Below are 14,428 nucleotides of genomic sequence, written 5' to 3' on the forward strand. Positions count from 1 at the left end.
TGATAGACTATTCTCCAAAATATTGATCCATTTTGATTCTGAGGTAAAAAGAGAGGGAAAAGGTTCTTACTTTGGTTCTTAGTTGATAAAACAAGGATGCTTTTGCTGGAGCAAGTGGAGGGAGGTGGAGGGGGAGGGCTGATGCTTTCGCTGGCGGGAGAGTGAGGATTTTGGGGTCTTAACATTTTTCTGTAATTCATTCTTTGGGTTTTTTTTTTCTCTGTTTCGTAGATGTCTGCAAAGAGTAAGGATTTCAGGTTGTATACTGTATCCATTCTCTGAACCATCGAAGTTTCTGCATTTGAATTTAATGCCACGTTTAATAAAATTTTCACAGTACATTGTTTAATTTACAACATAAATCTGGAATCATTCACACATTACTAGAGGAGAAATAAAATAGCCAAAGCTTTTGAAGGAAGACATTTCATTTATGGGTACCAGTGACTATGGCAAACACAACATAACAATCAAATTTACACCTCAGAAAGGAATCAAGAAGTGGTCTTTTAAGCAACTGTAGCATTTGATTTATACAGAAATCATATCTGGATTTGAAAATTATCAAATTTATATGCACAGAATACTTCAGGATGTTGAAGTGATGTATTTTTCAAAAGATGAGTGGGCTGCTGTTGTGGTGTCACAGAATGTTGCTATTCCAATACATAAATGATTTCACAAGTGTTTTAACCAAAGTGACGGAATTCAGAAATTTATCATGAAGGTACTACGTTTGACCGCTTTCAAATGCAGCTCACCTAGGTATCGTAACTAATGTTCTCAATAACATGGAAAGACTACAGAAGATCCCTCCTCCTCAACTCATAACTTTGGTGACTTCCTGCTATCATTACCAAATTGACAACTAAGTACAGCTTTATACATATAGACAATTAAATGCCTTCCACGAATCAATAGGCACCAGTCCTAAATTCAGTAATGTGACAATTAATCCATTTTTTACTGAGTACCACCATTCTCTCTAAGCTGCACGGCCGCACAGTAACTGAAATGCTCAAGTGCACATAGCCTTTATTGCCATGCAGCTGGAATTTCCTTTTATATAATATTTTATTAAAGTGCCGCACTCATAGCAATGGTGGGCCTGCACAGCTGTATAAAAAAAATTAGAGGAATGTTGACTGAGCATTCAGTGAATGTACGGGGAATTTGAAGCAGAAAAGGAAAAATTATAATTACAGATTGTGAACATTACTATTTGAATGCTGTCCTTTACTGTTGCATGTAAGTGGCACAGATCTCCCACAATCATTATAAAATTGATCACTTGTAGTATATTAGCTGGATAATTTGTTATATGTAGCACACATCTCTATTTAAGTTAATGAACCTTGAAAAAAATGTAAAGGTATATATTAGTTGATATACCAATTTGTAGAGACACTTAGTGCAATTCTGAACTCTGTGATATAATTCAAATACAAAACAAGTAAATACTATCGATACAAATGAAAATACACTCACTTCGCACCAGGCTAACTTTGGAGTGGAATTTTGATTATTGGCATTTTTGATTGAGCGTATATGCCTTTATATATATATATTCTTAAAAAAGGAACAATGAAATCAACTCTGCAGCTTGTGGGAATTGTACATAACCATTGCTTTGTTCTTCCTAATATAACTCTGTTCAACTGATGTTCAAAAATGTATAAGATATTAGGAACATTTTTCTTTACCGGCCTCAGCTCACATAATTAAACATGTACTTCCTAACAAGAAAGGACTGCAGGACGCCTGCAGTGTCACAGCTTTCTTTGTCCACACAGCCGACCCATAAGGGCTCAGCAGTGCCTTTACAGCTCGGTCACAAGTTGCAACTACAGCATTGTTTTTTTTTTATGTATGTCATATTGCTTTCCTTTCTCAGAACAATACATCTTCATTTTCAATCAAGAGCTGGACGATCAGTCTCTGGTATCGGATGTCATTCAGAGTTGCCAGTGTATTTTGCTCAGGAGGTCGCATCAGCGTAGGCCCGAAGACAATCCCAAGGTTCTCCGCGTTCATCAAGTTTTCCTTTTCGAGCAAAGTGACCCTAAAAAGAATCAGATCAGAGTGCTCGGTAAGCCTCAGCATTGTATGACTCTCCGATACTTTACAGCTTATATGTCCTGTTTTATCCTTACAGACATTTAAGTACTTGTAATCATAAGTCTAAGCCATTACTAAAACAGTACAGTACAGCCCCTTCAGCCCATAATGTTGTGCTGACCTTTCAATCTATGCTACGATCAATCTAACCCTTCCCTTCCACAGAACACTCCATTTTTCTATCACCCATGTGCCTACGTATATATGCACCTAAAGCGTGTTTAGCATATTGAAACATCATCTGATTTGAGCTTCTTCCTCGCAAACTAGTATTTGACAAATTCTATAGATGTGTAGTGGAGAGTATGCTAACTGGTAGCCTCACAGCCTGTTATGGAAACACCAATGCCCTTGCACGGAAAGTCCAAAAAAAGGTAGCGGATATAGCCCAATCCATCACAGGTAAAGCCCTCCCAAACACTGAGCACATCGACATGAAATGCCATCGCAGGAAAGCAGGATCCATCATCAGGGACCCCCACCACCCAGGACATGCTCACTTTTCACTGCTGTGATCAGGAAGGTGCAGAAGACTCAGGACTCACTCCACCAGTTTCAGGAATAATTATAATTCCATTTGGCTCTCGAACCAAAGAGGATAACTTCACTCAGTTTCACTTGCCCCATCATTGCAATGTTCCCACAACAAGTGGACTCACTTACGTGGACTTTTCATCTCATGTTCTCAATATTTCTCACTTACTTATTTATTATTTTGTTTCTTCTTTTTGAACTTGCAGTTTGTGTTGCTATGTTATGGTTATTATTCTATAGATTTGTTGAGTATGCCCACAAGAAAATTAATCTCAGGATTGTATGTGGTGACATATATGTACTTTGATAACAAATTTACCTTGAACTTTGAAATGTATGGTGAATACTATATTATAATCACAGCCTTTTAAGAGTTCCTTCACCTTAATTATGAGTAAATCTACCATTTAATGAGCTTCCAGCAGAAGTGGTTGAGGCAGGTTCGATGTTGTCGTTTAAAGTTAAATTGGATAGATATATGGACAGGAAAGTAATGGACGGTTATGGGCTGAGTGCAGGTCGGTGGGACTAGGTGAGAGTAAGAGTTTGGCACGGACTAGAAGGGCCGAGACGGCCTGTTTCCGTGCTGTAATTGTTATATGGTTAACAACATAGAATATTACAGCACAATACAGTATAGCCCCTTCAGCCCACTATGTTGTGCCAAGCTTTTAACCTACTCCAAGATCTATCTCTTTCCTCTCACATAGCCCTCCATTTGTCTTTATTATGCATGTGCCTACCTAAGAATTTCTTAAACGCCCGTAATGTATCTGCCTGTACCACCACTCCTGGCAGGACTTTCAACACACCCACCACTCTGTGTGTAAAGAACTTCTCTGACATCCCAGCTATACTTTCCTCCAATCACCTTAAAATTATGCTTGTTTAACTTCAACATTAGTAAATAACTCTATAGCAATGGAACATATGTGATAGTGAAATTGTGAAGAATATATAATGTCACATGAAACCAAGACAATCCTACTTAAGGAATTTTGAAAATGAACTTCTAGTTTCAGAAGTCAGCAATTGAATTTTTCAGTTCTCTCACAGGGACAAGAACACAAAATATTTAATAACATAATTCTCTAATAAAGACTAGTAATATCAAAAGTAATGAATAATTGTTTACTCTATTTAAACAAGGAGTCATTCATTCGTTATGTGGCACGTAGTAAGACGTGGGCAATCATGGTCTCGATCATTGATTCTTCTTGGCGATTTTTTCTACAGAAGTGGTTTGCCATTGCCTTCTTCTGGGCAATGTCTTCACAGGATGGGTGACCGCAGCCATTATCAATACTCTTCCGAGAATGTCTGCCTAGTGACAGTGGTCACATAACCAGGACTTGTGATATACACCCGCTGCTCATACGACCATCCACCACCAGCTCCCATGGCTTCATGTGACCCCGATTAGGGGGCTAAGCAGGTACTACACCTTGCCGAAGAGTGACCTGCAGGCTCGCGGAGAGAATGAGTGCCTCACACCTCCTTTGGTAGAGACACATCTCCAACCCGCCACCTAAATCTTTTACATCAGGAACCTTAAATCCATGTACTCACGCAAGCTATGTAAAAGACTGACTGTCCACCTTATCTACAGTCCTTATAAGTCTTATACATTGTAAACATGAACCCCTCTCCAACCCATGCCAGGGAGAACTAGTTTCTCCAGCCTCTCCTTGTAAGAGAACCGCTCCATCAAAAGTAATGACATGATTGCTAACCCTGTTTAAACAAGGAGTACCATTGAAAAATGGAGAAAATTTAGATTGCGATTTGAGAGCCAGGGCAAGGTTTTTGTTACTGAATTAAAACTTACTTGAATTGGTCAAATTTCCAAATGGTTAAGCACATCCTTCAGAGTGTATGATGCTTTCCAATGATTTCAGCAATCAGAACAGTATTATCAGGACAGTGACTTGCAGTGTTTATTGTGGCAACAACATCAAAGCACCTGCTATTCTGTAAGATCTAGGACAATAACGTGTTCTGTCTGTTGGGAGATTGATTTTATTTTTACAATAATATTGCTGGATAGGACAGTGGTAAGCATTTTGGAAAGCCAGCTGGTTTAATTCTGTGCAAATCAACACAGGTAAGTTCTCAATTGGCACAGGAAGAAAATCTAATTCCTGTAATGCCATCGTTAATGTTACACCCTAGATGTGTTGGAGGAACATAGCTGGTCAAACAGCATCTATGGAAGGGAATAAACGGACCCAACTACCTTTCCCCTTGCCCAGTCTCACCTACCAACTGCAAGCTTGTACTTCTTCCCCTCCCCAACCTTCCTATTCTAGCTTCTTCCTCCTCCCTCTCCAATCCTGATGAAGGGTCTCAGTCTGAAAAGTTGACTATTTATTGTTATCCATAGCTGTTGCCTGACCTGCTGAGTTCCCCCAGCATTTTGTGTGTGTTGCTCCAGATTTCCAGCATCCGCAGAATCTCTTGTGGCTGTACATCTATTGGTTAATAAAGGACTCAACATTCAAGAACGTAGGAAAGCTGTCATTACTGAATTGGAACACTACTTACTCATTGTCTTTACTCTTCCCACCCACCTGGTTTCACCTATCATCTAGCTATCCTCCTTCCCCTCCCCCAGCTTTCTATTCTGGCGTCTTCTTGCTTCCTTTCCAGTCCTGATGAAGGGTCTCGAACCGAAACGTCAACTGATTATTCATTTCCCCAGAACCAGCCTGATCTGCTGAGTTCCTCACCATGTTGTGTGTGTTCCTTTAGAATTCCAGTATCTGCAGAACTTCTTGTGTTTACTTATTACCTATTAGTAAATAGCTAAGAAAATGATACAACACTGAAAAAACTGAACTCAGGCAGGCATAGGAGGAATTCAATAACTTCAATCTACAGATCCCACAGTCAAGTAGAAAGGTTTGCTTCTAATTAATATGGCGTAAAGTTAAATCCTCAAGCTGATACCATGCAAGGGTTCCCAACCTTTTTTATGCTGTGGACCACTACCATTAACTAAGGAGTCCATGGACCCCAGTTTGGGAACCCCTGATAGAGAAAATTGGAAACACATTTTGTCTGGTTGCATTTTCCTCTTCTGGAGTAGAAAAAAGCAAATTGTTGGATGGAAGCATCCTCAGAGTGGCACAGGCAGATGTTTGAGGGATTAGTGACAAGCCACCCCACCAGCACACACACTCACAAATACTACTGCTTTTAACCGCTATGGCAATCAAGACTTTTCCCCAGGGTGGGAATGGCAAATATAAGGGGGTATAATTTTAAGGTGATTGGAGATAAATATAGGGAGGTTATCAGAGGTAGGTGTGTCGGAGATACGTCTCTGCCAACAGAGGTGTAAGGCGCTCCTTCCCTCCGCTAGCATGCAGCACACCCTCGGGCGAGGTGTACCACCTGCTTAACCCACCTGATCAGGGTCAAGTGAAGCCGTGGGAGCAGGTGGTGGATGGTCGTGTGAGCAGCTGTTGCATACCACAAGTCCTGGTTATTTGACTATTAACACCAGGCAGACAGTCTCTGAAGTGTATTGATAATGGCTGGGGTCACCCAGCCCAGAAGGAGGCAATACTGACTCACTTCTGTAGAAAAATTGCCAAGAACAACCATGGTCATGGAAAGACCATAATCGGTCACGTCATACAACATGGCACATAACAACCGAATGATCAGAGGTTTGTTGGTTACACACAGTGGTAAATGCACAGAACGTGCTGCAGGGGTGGTGGTACAGGCAGATACATTAGGGACATTAAAAAGACTCTTAGATAGACACATGGATGAGCGAAAAATGGAGGGCTTTGTGGGAGGGAATTGTGGGCTGACAGACCTGCTCTTTACTGTAGTGTCTGTGTTCTGAGTCAAAATTGTGAAGGAAAAATAGTTAGTGTCACTGAATAGAAAGGCAACAATTTCATACTTTGTTTAATGATCCTACTAAAATATCATCATATGAGTCTCATTGGAACTATTGCAAAAACAAAGTCAGATTATGTAATAGGGGCATATCAAATGTTTAAAATGACTATCACTCACCTTGATCTACCAAGTTCATTATACCACACGCGAGTTCGCTTAGGTAGGGTACCTTAAAGTCCCGTAAGATTATTAACAACTGGAATGAGGCAAGTTTTGTAACTTTAAAGATGAATAATATAGTCTAAGTTTACTTCTAACAAATTACATCTTGTTTTGTAGTTCGAGGACTGTCGTGTGTGTGGGTGGGTTGCAGAGAGGAAAGAGGCTTGTTTTGCTGTTGCACATTGTGTTCTGTGTTGTTCTGCTGAAAACTGTGGGCATGTGACACTGGAGCTGGACTGTGTGGTGACCCCTGGGCTGCCCTCAGCACATTTCTAGATATGTTGGTTAACACAAAACATACATTTCACTGTATGTTTTGATGTACCTCTGATAAATAAATTTGAATCTGACTGGAAATGAATGGTACTTTAACACTGAAACTAAAGAATCATAGAATCATGTAGCATGTTGTTTATACCCATTTCACCTTAGATTAAGATGAGCTTTATTTGTCATATACGCATCTATTCACCAATTTATACTACAATTATGCATGCCATTTGATTTCCAACTCCATTCTGTAGCCACAGTCATCAATGAAGATGGAAAGACAACCTCAATTAAACAGAGTCTTTAATGTAGTTTAACTCCGTCATTGATGGTCACAAGCCCGGCTGTGAAGGCAGGGCCGCTGGGCGTGGGGCTAGCAAATTCACTTACCCCATCTTTGGATTGTTCCCGCAACTTATGGGTTCGCTTTCAAGGACTCTTCATCTCATGTTCTCTACATTTATTGCTTATTATTTATTATTATTATTTCTTTTTTGTATTTGCACAGGTTGTAGTCTTCCACACTCTGGCTGAACGCCCTAGTTGGGCAGTCTTTCATTGATTCTGTTATGGTTATTATTCTATAGATTTATTGAGTATGCCCACAAGAAAGTGAATCTCAGGATTGACATTTATGTACTTTGTTAATAAATTCACCTTGAAATTTGAACATCATTTTGTAAAATCCCAGTGCTACAGAAATGCCACCAAAAGCTCCAAAGATCTCATTCCCGGGAGAAGAACGATCATTGCCTTGAAGTAAAAGACTGGCCCAGGACAGAGGAGCCTGTCGAGCTGCTGTTGGCAGCTTATTCCCCGGTAATGGTAAGTTAACATAGTCAAATAGCCAAAGGTAGTTCACTGGAGTATTAACAAATGGTGTCTCTCAGAAACAAAGGAGAAATTCAGTCAGATTACTAACAGCTCAGTGAAAAGGGCACATTTTAAGAAAAACAGGTGGTAAGGTTTAAGGAGGGGACTTCAGAAGTTAAGGAATAGACAGCTGAAATCACAGCTGTCTGTCAAGTAGGAATGTGCAAGATGGCAATGGGGTGGCACAGGAGTGTTCTGGTTAGCACAACACTTTACGGAACCAGCAACCCACCAGGTTCAATTCCCACCGCTGTCTGCAAGAAGTTTGTACGTTCTCTCCATGATTGTGTGGGTTCCTCCAGGTGCTCCGCAGTCCAAATATGTACGTTACCAAAACAGGCTGATCAGTCATTTTAAATTGTCCCGTGATTAGGCTTAAATCGGGGGCTGGGCGGCGTGCTCGAAGGGCCGGAAGGGGAGGGGTCTATTCTGCGCTGTATCACAATATATAATAAACAAACAAACAAACAAATAAAGGTGTAGAGCCAGAGAAATACTGAGAGAAAGGAACAGATAGAGCCGTAGGGAGATCTGAATACAAAGACAGGAATTTTAAAATCAAACTATTGCTGTAGCAGTAGTCAGACTGGGCCAGCAAACACAAAGGTGATAGGTGAGTGGGACAATGACATAATAATATTTGCATATTGTTCAATAATTTCCTGTCATGTACTTTGAAATTGCTTTGCCATGGCTGGTTAGAGGCATGGATATTTTGCAATTAGTGCAAGTTATCCCAATAAAGGGTTGAAACATTGACTGTTTATTTCAAAGTTCAAAGTAATTTTTTTTTAATCAACATACATATATGTCAGTACATTTAATTCTGATATTTTTCTTGCAGGCACACACAGTAAATCCCAGGAACACAACAGAATCAGACCACACCCAACAAGACAATCAATGTGCAAAAGGCCTCAAACTCCAAATACAAAAAAAAGGGAAAGAATAATAATAAATAAATAAGCAAGAAATATCAAGAACGTAAGTTGTAGAGTCCTTGAAAGTGAGTCTATAGGATGTGGGAACAATCAGTCTCTTAAAGCAGAGGGAATAACTTCACTCATCCCATCACCGAGCTGCTCCCACACCTATGGACTCACCTTAAAAACTCTTCGTCTCATGTTCTCGATATTTATTGCTCATTTATTTATTATTTTGTTTTTGTATTTGCACTGTCTGTTGTCCTTTGCACATTGCATGTTTGTCCTGCCGGGTGTGGTTTTTCATTGACTCAATTGTGTTTCTTGTATTTATTGTGATTGCTCACCAGAAGATGAATCTCAGTGACATACGTACTTTGATAATAAATTTACTCTGAACTTTAAATACATGAAGGGAAGGATGAAGAATTCCAGTGTTTTACCATGGATTTGGCAGCAAGTATCAGGATAAGACACCACATGTGCCCTTTTCTTATATTATGTTACCCAATGTGAGCTGACTTCTGAAGCTGAAACACGGTGACTTATGTTCATGTTAATGATTGTGGGTTTTGAGGAATAAGCACATGTCATTGGTTGTTGAACTGAAGAACACGTGCAGTCGTGTGCTGGATTGTATTTACAAAAAAATAGAGGCAATGCCAAGAAAAAGTATGTTTTCCTTATCATTGGTTTAATAGGCATGGTAGTGTAGCGGTTAGTGCAACACTATACAGCTTGGTACCTTCTGGAGTTCCCAGTTCAATTCCAGCATCATCTGTAAGGGGTTTGTAAGTTCTTCCTGTGTTACCATGTGAGTTTCTCCTGGGTGCTCCAGTTCCCTTCCACAGTCCAAAGATGTACCGATTTGGTGCTTGGTCATTGTAAATTGTCCTGTGATTAGGCTAGGGTTAAATCGGTGGGTTGCTGAGCAGTGAGGCCTTTTCCAGGCTGTAAATTTAAATAAATGTAACCCTTTCACCGCAGCTCCTAATAAACCAGGCTCATTAGGTAATTCTGGCTCATGGCACGCGACTCAGTGTTGCATGGGTAACAGTGAGAAGTCCACTTTCAATAAGCAACACACGTCTAGGGTCGGTATGATTTGGGTTCAACCAGACAGAAAGTTGAAATGTTCCAATGAGGGAACAGAAATTACGTTGTGTAAATGCTGCCCCATGGAAAGTTATCATTCGCCAGGAAATAACAGACCTTACACCAGCATAAACTTAAACTGGAAGTACCTTTACCAATATTTCAACTTTAACCAACAGTGAATAGAAAAAGGGCCCATTACAGTTAAACTAGTCTAAATGTTGGTTCCTTAAGTTTGTCACAGCTAGGGTGGTAATGGAGAAATGCTCCCACTACCTATTAAATGCTCCCGATGGCGTGTGTCTGAAATAGCCCCTGACGAGCAAGTCCAGCTCCTGGCCTTCAAATCTGGCTTAGCTACTAACAGGAGAATGGGCAAAGGTGGGTTACTGGTGCCTTAAAACAGTTGCTTTAGGCAGATGGGGCTCACCAGCTGTAGTTGGCAGCTCACCTAGGGGAAAGAAAACTCTGATCTCAAACCTCCACTGTCTTGCGGCTATACCCACTCACGGGGAAGGCTTCAGGAGTAAACACTGAGGAAAAAAAATCAGAGCTGGAGTCCCTAAGGCAGCCCTACGTTGAGTTTAACACTAACTGGTGACTCCTCCGACGCTGCTGGTACCAAACCTTATCGGTCTCTGCCTTTCCTTTGGGTTCATCAGATGTATGGAGAGGGGGAGCTTCCGACATGGGCAACAGCTTGCTCTCCATATCGTATTACTCAGGCTTGTGTATCTAGACAGCTAGGATGCAACAACCATGTTCGACGGAGGCTGTACTCAGGCTGCACATAAACGTTGGAGCTTGTTTCTGAATAGTCGGCATATCTCTTTTCTCACAGCACTGAACCCACGTCTCCAGCCACAGTTCAAACTTCCCTTGAAGAACATTACGAACGAACTGGTTAACTGAGAAGTTTTGGCACTTCCTCCTTGGAACCATTCATCTGCACAAAGCACTCCTTGCAAAAGGGTCTCCCCTTCAGATGGGATGCTCCAAGTGTCTTCACTTGTGCTCTTCTCCGCACCTCCTTCTCTTCCAACACCTCCCAACAAAAGGGGCCAACCCAGACCACTGTCCCTCAGAAATCTGATTCCGCCCAGCTCTCTTGAATGTTCCATGGCATCCCACTGGACAGAATGTTACAGAACGTTGCCAAGGCAAACCCGTTTGGCTGACACAACAATCCTAAGCTGAGCAAACAGCTCCTTATCTTAGCCAAAGCCAGAACACCATCTATGACGCCTAACAGCACACTGGGTTTGCAGAAAAGCTGCTAAATAAAATACCTAACAGCATAGCAGTAGAAATACAATAAAGCGTGTCCTTAATCAGGGCTTTACATCAGGGCTTTAAACAAAAATAAGGGGGAGAAAAGTGCTACTGAATAGGAGTTATCAACTCAAAGATTCAAAGTTTAAAGTAGATTTATTATCAAAATATGTATGCAGTGTACAACCCTAAGTTTCATCTTTCCCACACACAGCAGCAAAACAAAGAAAACCATGGAAATAATTCTAAATAAGACATTAATCCTCCTCCCCTAACACTCAAAAACAATTCGCGCCAATGCCAAGAAAAGAGCAAAAAACACAGAATTATAAAACACTTAAGAGTCCGGGCATATTCAGTTCAGCTCAGTTCTGTTCAATCTAGCACTGTGTCATTTGTTAACTGACAGCAATTCTGACAGGGAGTTTTCTGGAATGCAATACTAATGATTTTATTATGTCTGGATGAATTCCAAAGAATTTTATAGGTTCAAATATTGATATTTTACTTTACAAATTATCTTAATTTATGAATATTGACTTTCCACATGTTAATACTTTTCAGATGAATACACAAATCATCAAAGTGTGAATTCAGCTTACTTTTTCAGATGAATCATCAAATGCCGCAACGTCTCATAATGTGCAGGAGGTAGTAACATTAACGATTCATGGATCGCCTCCAGCCTGTCATCCGGGTTAGTAATTTCTGATTAAAAACAGATATACATTACTCATAAGGCAAACTTTAATTCACACCAATCTATCGACCTCCCTTAGAATTATGCTAGAAATATTCATTCTTGAATGCATGTTGAACAACGTCAATATAACATTAAATCAGGTGATCCCAACCTGTGGCCCACAGACCCCACGATTAATGGTATGGGTTCATGGCATATAACAGGTTGAAAATCCCTGCATTAACTAGCCTCCTTGTATTACAGCTTCTAATTTTACTCAGTCCTTTCCCTCTCTTTCCAAGATACTGCCTGTTGAGATGCAGTTATAGAAGGTACAGCTGTTCTCTGATATCTCATTCCAGTAGCCACTGATCACACATTGGCCTTGAGAGTGTTCTGCAAGTTCTTGACAACCCAGGTGAGTTTTAGAACACAGCACAGTACAGAGCCTTCAGCCCACCATGTTGTGGCAACCTTTCGCCAGCTCCAAGATCAATCTAACCCTTTCCTCTCACATAGCCCTCCATTTTTCTTTCATCCATATGCTGATAGAACAGGGGTTCCCAACCTGGGTCCACAGACCCCTCGGTTAATGGTACGGATCCATGGCATAAAGAAGGTTGGAAATCCCTGCTGTAGGGCATAGGGCACAGAACAGAATAGCACAGAAACAGGCCCTTCAGCCCAAAATGTTGTGCCAAACCAATTAAATTAGCAATCAAATGGCCAACTAAATAATCCCTTCTGCCTCCACAATGTCCATATCCTTCAGTCTTCCTCAAACTCAATTGCCTATCTAAATGTCTTTGAAAGTCCTTAATGATCTGCCTCTGCCACCACCCCAGGCACCCACCCACTCACTGAGTAAAAAAAAACTTGCCCCTCACATCGCCTTGGGAAAAGGTCATTGACTATCCACACGATCTATGCCCCTGAACATCTTGTAGACTATTACCAAATCACCTCTCACTGTCTCCCTCTCTCGCCAACGAGCCCTGGCGTGCTGAACCTGTCCCCATCAGGGTGTGGAACAAGCTGCCACTGGAAGTGATGGATGTGCCTTCAATTTACTACATTTAAGAGAAGTTTGGATAGGTACGTGGATGGGAGGGGTATGGAGAGCTATTGTTATGGTGCGAGTCAATGGGACTGGGCAGAATAATATTTCACCACTGACTGGATGGGCCAAAGGATCTCCTTAGTGCTCTATAACTCTTTAGTTGATAAAGAAGTGATTAAGCTCTCTGCTGGTGTGTCTCTGTTCTACTCTGAGAACTGGCAAAACCATAAATCCTATCATAAGACAATAAGACCTAGGAGTAGAATTAGGCCATTTGGCCCATCGAGTCTGCTCCACCATTTCATCACAGCTGATCCATTTTCCCTCTCAGTCCCAATCTCCTGCCTTCTCCCTGCATCTCTTCCTGCCCTGACCAATCAAGAACCTATCAGCCTCTGCCTTAAATACACTTCATGACTTGGCCTCCACAGCCGCCTGTCACAGTTGAACTGACTGGCAAACCTTACTAATCAGGATTAAAACTTGAAGGATGATCATTTAATTATCAAAAGACATCTGTAATTCCAGTTCCACTGTCCACTTGCGAACAAAACCTTATCGATCTGCTATGGGTTAGCAGAGTTAGCTAATCAGCCGGGTTTATTCTGAGTGGGAGAGAGAGCGAGGACATCATGCTTGTATTCATCCAGAACATTATTTGAAAATAGTTTGATGAAATTCAAACTGCATGCATTAATTGAATAAATAGCACCTTACTCATTCCTTTCCCCATTTTTTCACAAAGTCTGTTCTTTTCCTCACTGCTGGAAGTTAGATGAGATCACAAAATTGAGAGGATACTTACTGGCTGATTCAATGAACTTCTGATACGAATCATAGGTGATGACCGGTATTGGCAGATCCCTGAAGTACAGCTTAAGGGCACCGGCAATGATATTGACGTCTGCATACATTGTGGCAGAGATGTCAGCTTTGTCACCATCTGGAAAAATGATTTTAAAATGCATTAAAGTGAAAAAAGGAATGGCTATGCAAAGGTCACAATTTGTCTTAATGAAGAGAAAGAGCTGGATGTCTGAGTACATTACCCTTGCAGATTGCACCAATAAATATTCAAGAAGCACACTCACTGATATGTGATTGATTGGAGCAAATGTTTACCAAAAAATGGATGCACATTTGAACCCAGGAACACATAAAGAGCGGTGAAAAAAACATTTTATTTGCACAACTATTGCAACTAATGATTAAATCTATATGAAATTTGTTATGCATATTTTCACAATCTTTAATATTCAAGAACAAACTCACCACAAAGGCAACTACTGAGATTCTAATTCTACATCTTGGGAGTACTGAGGAACTGGGCTGATTGAGCAAATCATGGCTGACCAGGCCAATTCTGAGCAGTTGTACCTTCAGTTCTACGTTGATTTAACAGCGAATAATTCCCATTCCAAAAATATTCAAAGTATAAAGCTATAGAATGCAACAGCGCAGAAACAGTCCCGTCAGCCCATCTAGTTCCCATCAGCCTGGTTTCCTGCCTAGTTGAAAGCT

The 14,428-nt window shown here is 40.8% G+C and overlaps 1 protein-coding gene across 1 annotated transcript in view; it reads right to left on the reverse strand.

Moving 5' to 3' along the window:
• Nucleotides 1–317: 317 nt before the first annotated feature.
• The window catches only part of chn2 (chimerin 2), a 267,250-nt gene continuing 253,139 nt past the window's right edge, over nucleotides 318–14,428 (reverse strand). Inside the window, exons 11-13 of the mRNA XM_072283192.1 lie at nucleotides 13,713–13,850; nucleotides 11,768–11,873; nucleotides 318–2,062 (exon numbers count right to left, since the gene is read on the reverse strand). Coding sequence (XP_072139293.1) covers nucleotides 1,891–2,062; nucleotides 11,768–11,873; nucleotides 13,713–13,850 — 416 coding nt within the window. The 3' untranslated portion in view covers nucleotides 318–1,890. The remainder of the gene's footprint in view (nucleotides 2,063–11,767; nucleotides 11,874–13,712; nucleotides 13,851–14,428) is intronic.

Source organism: Mobula birostris, chromosome 19 (assembly GCF_030028105.1).
Source record: "Mobula birostris isolate sMobBir1 chromosome 19, sMobBir1.hap1, whole genome shotgun sequence".
NCBI classification, from domain to species: Eukaryota; Metazoa; Chordata; class Chondrichthyes; order Myliobatiformes; family Myliobatidae; genus Mobula; species Mobula birostris.